This window comes from Colias eurytheme, chromosome 13 (genome assembly GCF_061535395.1).
Source record: "Colias eurytheme isolate Ceu_HAF_F1 chromosome 13, ilColEury1 Martin Lab GWU primary, whole genome shotgun sequence".
Classification (NCBI taxonomy): Eukaryota; Metazoa; Arthropoda; class Insecta; order Lepidoptera; family Pieridae; genus Colias; species Colias eurytheme.
Genome location: NC_142992.1, coordinates 2,986,588 through 3,000,084, shown reverse-complemented (window position 1 = coordinate 3,000,084; position 13,497 = coordinate 2,986,588). Strand labels below are relative to the sequence as shown.

At 33.8% G+C, this 13,497-nt stretch overlaps 1 protein-coding gene across 3 annotated transcripts in view; it reads right to left on the bottom strand.

Moving 5' to 3' along the window:
• spin (lysolipid transporter protein spinster) overlaps nt 1-11,952 on the bottom strand; it is a 37,358-nt gene extending 25,406 nt beyond the window's left edge. For all 3 annotated transcript variants that reach the window (XM_090109138.1, XM_090109139.1, XM_090109137.1), the window contains exon 1: nt 11,491-11,952. In XM_090109138.1, coding sequence (XP_089965264.1) covers nt 11,491-11,695 — 205 coding nt within the window. In that variant the 5' untranslated portion in view covers nt 11,696-11,952. The remainder of the gene's footprint in view (nt 1-11,490) is intronic.
• Between the last annotated feature and the right edge of the window lie 1,545 nt (nt 11,953-13,497).

Genomic DNA, 13,497 nt, shown 5'->3' with positions numbered 1-13,497 from the left:
CTTTTAACGTTTTAGCGGCTTATCAATAAGCAAACTGGGGCGCCGATGTACAAAAAATTCACATCGGCACAATCATAATTCTTAAGGCTTATACATGCGCTAATAACCTTGAGCATACTTGACGGATCTCAAACCTCTCCCGCTGCACCTTCTTTTTTCCTCGCATTTTGTATTTAAAAAGATACTAATCAGTGAAACAAAATATCCTCGTCAGGGACTGTTGCGTAACTGATAATTTATTAAACATAAAATTTTCAGAGCTCTAAGTCAGCAGGTTACGAAGTTTATAGAGTATTTGCGGAAAAATCGATGACCACGGCACATTTTTTTTTCTAGAAATCTATTAACTTTGGAAAAAAGTCCTCGCGAGCAATTAAAGATCAAAGACCATCCTATTTTATATATTTTTTTCGGTATTGTGCTTTATGTTGTACCAGACTTTATAGAGGTTGAACATAGTCGAAATTGCCGGGTAACGCCTTAACTGTGCAGTTAGATAATATGCTTATGGATCGGTATATGGCAGAAATTTTAATCAGTTGAGCATTTTTTTAATATTTTTATAGGGACAAATATGAAACAATGTTCCTTTTATACTTTTTGTAAAATAAGATTTTTTCCTTATATTAAAAAAATATATAACGTTACAGGCAAACCACGTGATAAGATGTAAATGATACCTGATACCAACACACAAGTATCTAATTACCGGTTACTTAAGGATACCGCTTCACAATACAAGTGGTTAGTATGTACTTATTTCATAAATACCTGGTATCGAAAGGTATCTATAACATGCTTATGAAAATTCCAACTAAATGTGAGTTGTGACGCGATACGTTTATATGTAATTACGGTTAAGTAAATACAAAACTGCAACGACAAGCGAGTTATTTTATAAACAATACCGAGGCCAAGAAAATATGATCACTATTTTGAATTAAAATAGGAAACAAAATAAAGCAGCTAGCTAAAGAACACATTACACAACACACTACACTTAAAATACTTAACTACTTTGAAATAAAACTGCTAGAAAACTCTGAGAAAAGCAAATGTGACCTCAAAATGCTAATAAAATCCAGCTTTTTACGACACTAAATTCACACTTTCATTAAGAAAACTGCTATAAACTAAGCATACGAATAACCGAGCACACGGAGGCACAACTATCAAACGAAAATTTTATAGGCCTAACCACTCAAATTAAAACACGTTTTTAACGTGTGTTCAGAAGCTAGAGTTTGCTGTACCAATATGTTACGAGTTCTTTTCATTTGTATCCATAAATATTAACGGTTTCAATGCCTAGTATTGATGATAAAGTCACGCTTTAGTTCAATACAATATAAACATTGGTAGGCGCTATATTCTGTGTCAATTCCACAGCAGCATTATGTTGTAAACAATGGTTTATCCAACATATTTGATATCAGGTAGATACGGACCCGCCAGTAAACTTGTGGTAAAACATTGCAACACCTTGCTGGCTTTATCTTTCAGTGACACACCGCGGTCAATTACTTAATCTAGTACAATATAAGATAATCTTGTAGGGATCAAGTATTTTGTAACATTTAACGTGTTTATCGCACATATTTATGTTGAGAATTATGAGCATAATAAATATTGATATCGGTTATAACGAGTGCATGTTAAGTAAACAAGAAAAATAACAGATGACACAATTTTTAATGCATTTATATAATTATTGTAATAATTCACGTTCTTTGTGTTCCAGGTAAATCATTATATAATTTCAGTCATGATGTTATAAGTTCAAATAGATTATTTAATTTCCACTTTAAAATACTAATTCCTTATGGCCAATTAACATACCGGTGTTTAATTGCGAACATTTTGATGGTCCTAATTGCCTCCAAGTGCGTGTCTGGATAACCGATGGGTTTGTTTTAAGGCAATGTAGTGTACCTTCTACATGAAGGGCTGCTAAAGCAAAATAATAACGATTTTTATAATCAATATCTTCGTTACCTATATAATTTATACTTCACTACTTAATAATATGAAGCTTATACTTTATATTATGTTTGTACGCGCTAAAATCAGGAACTATTGAACCGATTTCGGATTTCTGTCACCGTGCGGGATCCCTGAGTGATACTACTCTAGCCTATAATATATACAACGGGCTAAGCCGCTGCAGACCACTAGTATCGTATAATATACCATTGAACCGCAATAATACTTAATGTAACCATGATGTTAAATGAGCTGAAACGTGACAGGACCTCACGTTACTAATAAAGATCTAGTTTCCATTCAGAAGCAATTGCATCTAAATAAACTTGTACGATGGTTTTCGGGCGTTTACCACATGTTCATTCAGCTTCACAACTTTTATATTTCGACATAAAGTCATTTAAAGAATCCATTATTTTAATTCTACAATTCAATCCTCTGTCCGGGTGGGATAATCTCTGATGCAAGAGTGACCCAATTCCTGCTGAATCTTCCGCACATTTGCTATGAATTACTGCTTTTTATTTAATTTCAAATAACACTTTTTCTTACATTGTTTTTTGTTAAGAATACGAACTTAAAAGAGGTCTTTAAGATAATTTGAAGTTATTTTTTTAGTTTTCCAACATCTGCCAACCCTAATAGTGGATGAAGTGACTCTACCATGCAGCTGCAACGCATTACCTTCTCAATTGACGAGCCCAATATTATTTGCGTCTTCAATTTAAACTTGAGATGCTGAGCTTGTAGGTAATTTATTCTTGATTGAATTATTTCTGCTGACTGATATTTCATAAGACTCATCAAGGAGATAGAAGAAACTGAAGCTTACATTATTTCTAATATAATCATTATGACTATAGTTTTTAATAAATTTCATATATTTTTCTGATAAAGACAAAAATTGAGAAGGTACAATAAAAATTAATTGGACATATTTGCATCTATTTTTCTTTTATAAAATAATGATTTCTAAACACGAATACAACAAAATGTTTGGTTACGTACCTATATCATAACAAACACACTGAAAAAAGAAAATTATGTACTTTACGATAACACTATCATGCAATATTATTAACGCTTGAGCAATACACAATTACAAATCGCGTCCTTCATTGAAATGCTTCAAACTTTCTCGATATATTTTAAATACCAAGTGACCTCGGCGAATTACAGGTATAAACTAGCAGATTAGACCAAATTAAGTATAAGAAATCCCTGTTCTATATTATTTTGTATGAAATGGCAACCTTAAACGTTCCGATATAATCCCATGACAAACTATGGTGACGCTCACCTACATGGTAGCCGGTAGGCCAGCGGATATGGTATATCTCGTACAGGATGTGGTATTTTGGTGGGATTACAGAACAGGAAGGGAAAAGGTAACGGATATGGGTCTAAAGTCTAAACTCTAAAGGTTATCTGGGGGTTGAAACCATTCCGACTATCACGTTCATAAGTAAGATATTAGCCGCGACGATTAAAGTAATAAAGTAACTGATAGTTGTAATAAGAAATGCCCACGAAAGCTAATGACCGAACTAATTACTAGAGCGCATAATTATTAAAAAAAACATCGTTCGATACCACTCACAACCTACATCGTGTTTCTCATGAAATTTCATACGTACTACTCGACCAAGCCAACTAGACCCTTTTCAACTGTGACGTCACCCGCCCATGTCTCGGGTACAGATAGCAAAAAAAAAATATTAATAATATCACTGTTCGCTCTCCGCTATGAATAGTCTTATTTTTCCCCATTTCGAGGGCTGTCTATGAATAACAACACAGTAAAAACTTAAACAAATAACAACGAAAAACTTAACAGTCAACAACAAGCTTTAACGATTAATAATAAAAAGTACAGAAATAACTAGCGATGCGAAACGTACGAATGCGTCGATGCTGCGAACCGTACTAAGGCGAACGCGGTACCTGAGGCGGTAAGCGGGCGGGGAGGCCGCATTCCACCCGAGCGTCTAGTTGGCTTGGTCGAGTAGTACGAGCGGGTAGCGCAAGAAAGTTATGTAAATGCATCACGTTAATATGTATGCTATTGTTCTTTTATGCAATATTTATGACTAAATATATAACTATTAATTCACTGTTTAATAAATCGTAGAAGCTCTTTAAGTATTCTTGGAAAAAGGGAATAATGGTTAGCATTGCGTGCCTGCATTGTTGAGTCTTCGTAATCATGCTTGAGAATCATATATTACATCTGTAACACATTATCTCTTAGGACTTAGATAACTGAAATACATTATGAAATATTTACAGTTTTGTACTATTATTTCATAGGAAAAAAACTCAAGGAAGTTAAAATATATTGATAAGATAAGATTAGGTACATACAATTATACATCATGAATCACGAATCACGATGATATTATACAACGACAAATCTCTACCTCTTTAATTAACAATTATGAACGCGATGGTTATTCATCTATCGCTAATGCTCATTGAATATCAATGATAAGGTAACACTCAAGTGTCCTGGGAACTCGTTGAGAAATGAGGACGAACATAAAACAAAGTGGTATCGCACTTTGATAGAATAATGTTCAATTTATAGTTGATACCGCTATAAAATTGTATCTACACTGTAGGTATAGACATAAAATCATTCTGATGAATGATATGATAACATCACAGACTCTGCTTCAAAACATCGTCAAATAATTTCAAATCCTTACAAACGTTTAAGCAAGAACACTTTTCCTTTTTAATTTCCATAAATCTATATTTATTTACAATATTTATCTCTTCCCAAGTTACGAGCCATCAATGCAGACAGGCGCATAATAACTTTAATCTTAAAAACTGTAAATCAATGAATCAAAACATTTCCATTGTAACAAGGTCTGCCAGAATCGAATCATAAAAATAATATACAAAAATTCAAGTTCATCCAAGGCTTACATCATTCGAACTCACGATCCTTTATCTAAATTATTCATCTCTAAACTCAATGTTATGCAAGTTTTATTACATATAAATGTGTAAAAGGTTGTTTTATTAGGTTGTGCTGTATTTATGTCTTGACAAGTACATTTTATGGGACACGTATTATATTATAGATATACAGAATGAGCCCACAAGCTTTGATCGTTATTTTTTTCCCGTCCTATTTCGTGTCATCCGCACTTGACTCGACTTCGAGATAAGTCGCAATAAAAACTTTACACTTTACGATTTCTACGAGTAAAAGGGACCGATATTTTAAGTTACGGCTTCACCTCAATAGGTTTTACGATTTCAGTTAAACGGCTATTAGTTTGAAGTGGTATTCAATTTTAAACGTTTGCGAGGAATTCTAATATATTTGCACACATTGTCTCGGTTCTCTCTCTTTCAGGTTATTTACAAGTTCAGATTTTATATTCAGCAGTTAAATACAATATTAAACAGAATTATCGTTCTAAAATTAGTACTGCTGATTATACATTTTGTCTGAATTGTGGGATCATACTTATCCAATATAACAATTACATGAGAAAGCAAACCATTAATTCTACGTCAATAGCAGACGGAAATAATTTGGAAAATCCAAAAGTGCACGCCTCATAATTTTTTTTAATAAATATTTTTAATTATTATTTTTGTTTATTTAATAACAATTAAACCACATCGAATCAGACCCTGAAAAATGAAAGGGTTCTATTCCTGAGCATACTCAAGCGTAAGAGAAAAAAAAAGACTCGATTAGTAAAGTATTTCGGTCGCTATCGTGTTAACAAGAAAAAGGATCCGCACATACAGACACACGGACGTCCAAGACAGAACTTTTTTAAACTGTTTTTTAACTAGTTTAAATAACAAAAATGACATCAAAAATATCATGAACGTTAAAAATAGTGTTTTTTCTTAATATGTGTGTGTATGTATTATCTTACAAGTGCAATGTATGATACATAAAGACATTTTAAGTTTGAAAAATCAGATGTTTTGCGCGAAGCGACAGTAGTACCCACCTCAACGCTTCGCTTATGAGGCGTGCAATAATGTAAAAAAATTACATGTAAGTGATTGCTTTTATGGCCTGCTATTTTCTACGAAACGTATTAAAGTAACGTCAAGACCAGAAGCACGCGAGTGACCACGGGCTTCCTTTCAAGGAACCCCAATCATCTAATATATATATTATAAAGGCGAAAGTTTGTAAGGATGTATGGATGTATGGATGTTTGTTACTCTTTCACGTAAAAACTACTGAACTGATTACAATGAAATTTAGCACACATATAGAGGGTATACTTGGATTAACACATAGGATAGGTTTTATCCCGGAAATCCCACGGGAACGGGAACTATGCGGGTTTTCCTTTGAAAACGCGGGCGAAGCCGCGGGCGGAAATCTAGTATCTAGGTAGTATTAATATAAATTCCTATCAAATATCATATTTTAACCCCTCACTGCGTTGTACACGTTTACAGACGTAACCTTTCACATAATTCAAATATTAATCGACGTGTACACACCCGCACCCCAAAAATAATTTAAAGGGGACAGCGGGATCCCTTTTATTACACGTCAAACGCAAACTCACTGCTTTGTATGCTCCTAACAAAACTAATAAAAATGATGGAACCAGGGAAAAAAATAGATTTTCTTTTCATTAAATTTTTACGACAGCATTTCGTAATAATTGATGCTGAAATTGAAAACATAAATCATATGAGTGCATTCCGCTTGTATGTAATGTCGGTAAGATATCTCTCAAGTGTACAACTTGGCATGTCGTCGAAAGACAAAATACGTGCAAACACGCACAATGCTACAAAAACTTCGCTTTTAACTGATACCTTGTGTCATGTTGCTTTGGTGTAAAAGTGAAAAATGCATGTAGATACATATTATAAATACAATTTACGAACATTATTTGAAACACATCCAATTAGTTACAGTGACAAGAATTGAGTGTATTTTTTCCTATAATTTTATTAAGTATAAAATAAGGAACTTCGTTTTAAAATAAAGTAGATACAAATCGTATTGATTGCATCCTACAAACCTGCCCCGGAATATTACAAACAATATACTGCGGAATATTCTTTAACGTTAGATCAAAATTAGTGATTCCACAATCGTCATCTATATTTTCATCTTGAACTACGTTCACCTCCGACTCAATGATTAGTCCATGAAACTCATCATGACGTCACACGGGTGGCGTGATTTAACTCCATTAGTCATAGAACCGTATAGTGTATGAGTATTTAAATGATTAATGATTATTAGATATACAGTGCTTAATTTGTAACTATTCCGAAACTATACATAGTAAGGATTTGTAAGTACCTTTCCAGGGATAGCCTAGGTACCTAATTGTGGAGATGCTTTAATTACACTTTTGGAAACAGACGTTATGTTGTATGGTATGGAACCTTTTGATAGGGTGGAAAATAGGCATCAATATATTCAAATCATAATAGGACATTGTGACTTGTGACTTACGAGACCAGATTTTGTCTATGGACCAGATTTATTATGTCTACTTGCTTTTGTGCGGTCATTAGTTAGTTTTGAATTATATGAAATATCTGAGAATATTTAGTTACATTTGGTCGCATCTGAAAGTTCTGAGCGAATCGTAAATCACTGTGTTTAATGAATGCCAGATCAGTTGAACAGCGGGATTGAGATTTCTCCTAGAATACCTACTTGACATCTGCTTACTACTTGAGATTATCATAAGTATTTACAATATCTTATTAAGAAAATACGCGTAGTTAAATCTTAATAATGTCAGTCTAGGAGATCTTGATAAAAAAGAAACATAAATTATTGATTATCTTGATTATCTCTGTTAAGCAATGTGGGTAGTGGTAAATAATGATTCAAAGAAAATTTTCAACAGACAACCACTATCAGTACCACCTTGATATAAAGGAGACTATTAAATATTTAAACAAATGTGTAACCGTGTATAAGCAGCAAACAAACGCAATGTATGCGTAGTACATGCCATACGCAATGGATGTTCATCATACAAAAGTAAATAAAAGTATACGATGACGAATGTACTATTGTCCCTGACCTACCACAGATATCTCGATACAACAGATAAGACAATGAACAAATGAACTTGTGCTACTATGCGTTGTACAATGCATTAGAACTTTTTACCACGTCTCAATAGAAATTAGTCATCAACTAATCAGTGCTGATTGTTCAACTGAAATTGTTAGACTGACAACATTATCTACCTCGCATACTTTTGCGAACAAAATACAAACGTAGTAACGTGAAAAGAATTTCACTTATCGCACATTACTCAAGGTGAGTATTACATGCAGTAAGTTAATAATTTGCTGCTGTGTCTGCATTCTTAAATTGAGTACCAATTACCTTGATAAGATGCACCTTTTGGTTTTTGCATATGTTTATTATTCAGGAATCGCCCCTATACAGCTGCCCCTATAATTATAGCTTTAGATTTATCATCAGATGGCAGTTATTTGAACAGCAAACACTGACAAAAAACTCAGGCACAAGTGCGAAACGGTCCATGGGGAAATCAACCGCCCCCCACGAAATAATGTTTGCTCAAATATCGTAACCGCGCATTTATCTAGCACTTAAGTGAACCGTTTTAATAAAAGTCCACATTATTCAAGACAGGTTTATATATCGTTCATAATACAATACCGTTTTAGTTATGCATATTTTAAGGATGGTATTGTCTGTCGAATGGAGTAAGCCCACGCGCGTGATTAGACGCGGGAGATTATTTCCCAGGACGGACGTGACGTCGACCCTTCTTGGGTGTTCCACATTCGACATATTTTATAGAACCAAAAAAGAACATCACTCGACGGAATCGATAGAGAATTAGTAAAAAAGCTTTACCATTATAGGAATTACCTTAAAAGCTTTATCGATTATAGTCGATGTGGCCTTATTCATTGACGTCGCCTGATCATGCGATAACGGTCGCTCGTTCCATTAGTTCATTAGACATTATTTCTTTTCGAACAACCTGAGAATGTTTGGATATGAATATTTACGAGATGTGAAGAGAGCTGACTGCATACTGTTTAAACAAGTAAACATTTCGGCTCCCAATCGACTTTCAATTTATTAATGACCCTTAGCATACTTGAAAGAATTCTTAGATATTTAATGGAGTTTTTTACGCACTGTTGAGTAACAGAACAAACAGTTTTATTGTAGGATGCACTCCGTCATGCAGAACGGATACGAAATAGGTCATAAAACTTGAATCTAAAAAATAAACACCACTTCAAAGACTTTTTAGTCATAGTCATATAGACCGGGAGATACTGACACAAAATTTCGAGTCATTTGTAACAGGATGTCGGTTCTACAGGGGTCTTAGTACGCAATGACAAAAAGAAAAACGATGGCGTGAACGCTGGTACCGGCGGCTTAGTCGCGTGGGCGTTAGTCGAACTCGTCGGAAAATAGCGAAAGTCAAACGATTTGTAACAGTATGGCACTTATTTTTCCTGTAAGTTTGAGGATCAACAAATATAAATACAAAATTTCAAAGATCTAAGTGTTGGAAATCCTCACTTATATAAATTAATAATAATTTAAGTTTTCAAGTGTAACAGCACTTTTTCCCCCTACTAGAAGTATGGCAAATATAATAATGGTCACATTTTATCAAATACTCTCCAAAAATCCAAATGCAATACTGGTACAAAAAGTTTGGCGAAATAAAAATTTTTTGCAGATTTTCGGCGGTATGGCGACCATTTGGAATCGTCCGAAAAGTATGGTATGGCGATTTTCGTAAATGGCTGCACGACGATAGTTACCTGTGCTAAAGTTAGCCTGGTACAAATGGTTGAATGATTGTTTTATTTAAATCAACACATTCGCGTCGGTATGGCGGGCTGTAAGTCACACCGGAAAAGTATGGCATGACACTACCGCCTACTACTTTTTTATGGGCTATCGGTAAATTCTAAAATTTTTGTGTTACAAATCGTTTGACTTTCGCTATTTTTCCGACAAGTTCGACAAACGCCCACGCGACTAAGACACCGGTACCAGCGTTCACACCATCATTTTTCTTTTTGTCATTGCGTACTAAGACCCCTGTAGAACCGCCATCCTTGTTACAAATGACTCGAAATTTTGTGTCAGTATCTCCCGGTCTAATATTAGTAAGGAAGCAGAATATAAGGTATTCACGATAATAAAATAAAAATCATTGTTATATTCTTAAATGAGGTACTCGACATTTATGTAGGGGACTCAAGTCTCAAGTGCGAAGGAAAGTAAAGGGCACTGGCCGGAATATAATATGTACATACGTGGAAACCATTGAATCAAGACTGCGCGTATTTGTTTACGAAAATAGGGAAATCTTCGTAAACAAGATCTATATTCGCGAAACATATTCATTGCGTCTAAAAGTGGGGTTATTTTGTTGTTTCCGATCTAGTGTGACGAAAATCACGCCATTCAGTAAACACATGTTTTGTAACTGTTTCATACGCGTCGTCATTTCATGAAGATAAAGAGTTTAATCCATTATAATCCCATTAGCATTTCGGGAAGTTCTAAAACTATGACAGTTATGACACGTAATAGAGATTAAAATGAGGATTATCTCGTGATAAAAATGGCGTGATGCAAGAACGTTTATCCGGCCTTTACATGGCTACTAGATATGCATATTGCGGAGATATTTTTCAAGTGGGTTTACCGTAGGAAGACTGTGCCGATTATAAAAAATATTATTTGTGCATTACCTTTTTTTGAAGATACACACTATGGGAAGATTTTATTGTATCATCCATGAATAGCAAACCACAAGACAAACCTTATATGACCTTTTAGCTGATCAAGTCTCCAAGTGTAAGAAGTTATATTCAGTAAATTTGACAATGAACGAAATCATATAATTATATTTGTATGAATAAATTAAAGAACTATAATGAGTTGCTGATATACAATTGATACCAACCAGAAAAGAAATTATTATAATGAACTACCACCTATTTAGCTTATCTGACGGTTGTTGTGCGAACTGCGAATTGTGAAAAATATGAAGTTTGTAAAGCCATCGCTTTTATTAATTTCTTAAAATAGAGGTTAATGTTTATGGTTATTACTTATTAAATATCATTCGTTTCAATGATTGTATAGATGTACTTGTTTTAAATTTATTTATGTTAAATGTAAAACTCTTCGTTTTACCCTTTATCCAATTCAAATGAAAAAGAATGGTTTTACCATCTATTGTAGTAAAGTAGTGTATTTTACTAAAATATGGAATTACACTTATATCAAAACTTCTGGTATTAGTAGGTACCTTTAGTTATTCATAGTAAGAATGTGAGGGTAGTTTGAAATATCATGATTTTTCATCAGTGTGCTATTAGCTAAATTATTAATTATAATGTATAATAATTATATGCTAATACTATAACTAAATGGAATTATTTTTTTGCATATATTTGATAGACTGCAAAAAATAAGTCTAATTTGATAAAATCTTATCAGAAGAATCTTACCTGCTATAGTAAATCTGTCCATATAGTTGATGAGGTTGACGAAGCACAGGATTCCTACAGTCATGTATTCTATGAAAGTAACATCACTCAAGGTTTCCCTCCTTCTTGTCTGCTTCTCCTGCAGGAGCGCGGTAGCGGAATCATTGTCACCGTTTATCACCAACTGCTGATTTGATGTATTAGGTGTTATACTATTCTGGTCCATGTTCACTACCAATAAAATCTAAAAATTGTATGATATAACACCCTCAGCCACTTGACCGTAACGAATTCAAGAAGACTTTTGAAAGTTCCGATTTCAAAATAACAAAAAACTATAGAAAACTTTTCCAAAAAATATATATCTAAGAAATAAATAAAAGTGGTATAGAATTAATAATAAGATTCGTTGAATTAGTTTAACATTTAGTATTTACGCGGCTACATCGACGACACGCGTGATTCGCGGCGTTTCAATTGACAACTAAATGAAAAAGAATGAAAATTTTATAACGTCAAGTGCTGACGTTTACACATGAGAATTGAACCATAGACAAATGATCCAATCACCGCGTTCATAAAATAAATATTTAAGTGAAAATATATTAAAAGTAAATCTAACGTACCTAGTGATTGTATTCTCCTTGTATTAAATTTTCCTAAAAGTTAACATCATTTTCACTAATGGTATATAGTAAAAACAAACCTAGTTCATAGAAAGAAAAAAATAATAATATGTACTAATTTCTAATAGAAAACAGATACTCACGATTGAAGTATACTTTTTGTGTTATGCTGGCTGTACACATGGGGCCAAGGTGTTGGGCCAACGTGTTGGGCAAAAATGATGGATAACCAAGATTCCTGTTCACACGTTGGCTTACTGTTACTGATCATTCTGCATTAGCGCTTCAAAGATGGACGTAGAAGTTCTTGCAGCCGCGGCAATTTATTTATACAGTGCGTTTAATTATTTCGTACATGTGCACCAATAACAATGAGTGTACTCTGTCGTCTACGATGATACCATTTTCCAATCTCTATTTTCATTTTTTTAACGTGATAACGTTTTTAAAATCGTTTTAGTCGGGTGACATGTTCAGAAACTTGTGTCACACCAAAACCTCACGAGCGCGATCGCAGGTATAACGAGAGAGAGGTACGGACCGATCTCCCGTCTCATCTCAAACCTACTTTACAAACTACCAATTTTTTTATTTCTGTATAAAAATTAAAACATTATTAAAAAATATGTTTAGATTTTTTCAAATGTTTGAAATGTGTACATTTTACATTAAATTTAATTTTAACTACCTTTAAAACGAAACTTTAAAGAGTACGGACGGATGTATTGATTGGTGATATTTGATAATATGTATTATTTATGTAATGTAATAAAGAACAATTTGATCTAACATGCTCATTGTATATTGTTATTTAGTTTTTAAGCACAAGTAACTTTTTCATACTATTTTGCTTAGGTATACATATTATAAATATATTCGTTTTTATCGCAATTCATACAGTTGCGAGTGAGTTATGAATAACACCTAGAATAATATTATAATAAATAGAAAATAAAACATATAATTTATAGAGTCATATGGTTTTTATTTTTATGTAGTTCATGTCGTGGATTCCAAATTATTCCTTCATGTCGATACAATTCTATGAATTGTAAAACCTCATTGCTTGTCCACACCGGCGCCGCCATCGCTATCGAAACGTAATTTCACTCACGCGCAACGATACTGTCTCCGCTGACGAGTAACAACGAACTGAACAAGACACTGTGTGAAGTGTGAACGCTGTTTGCGGAGCGCGCCAAGATCCTTTGATGTGTGCACAAAAAATCGACAACAATCGGTTGGCCTGCCAATGTTATTAGCCAATTAAGCCAACATACCGCCAAGTAGCTCTCTACACGTTGGCCCAACACCTTGGCCCCATGTATACAGCCTACGTTATATTCAACACGTGTTCAATATATTATATGAGTGTCTCAAAAACTGTTTTATCCGTTCCAAG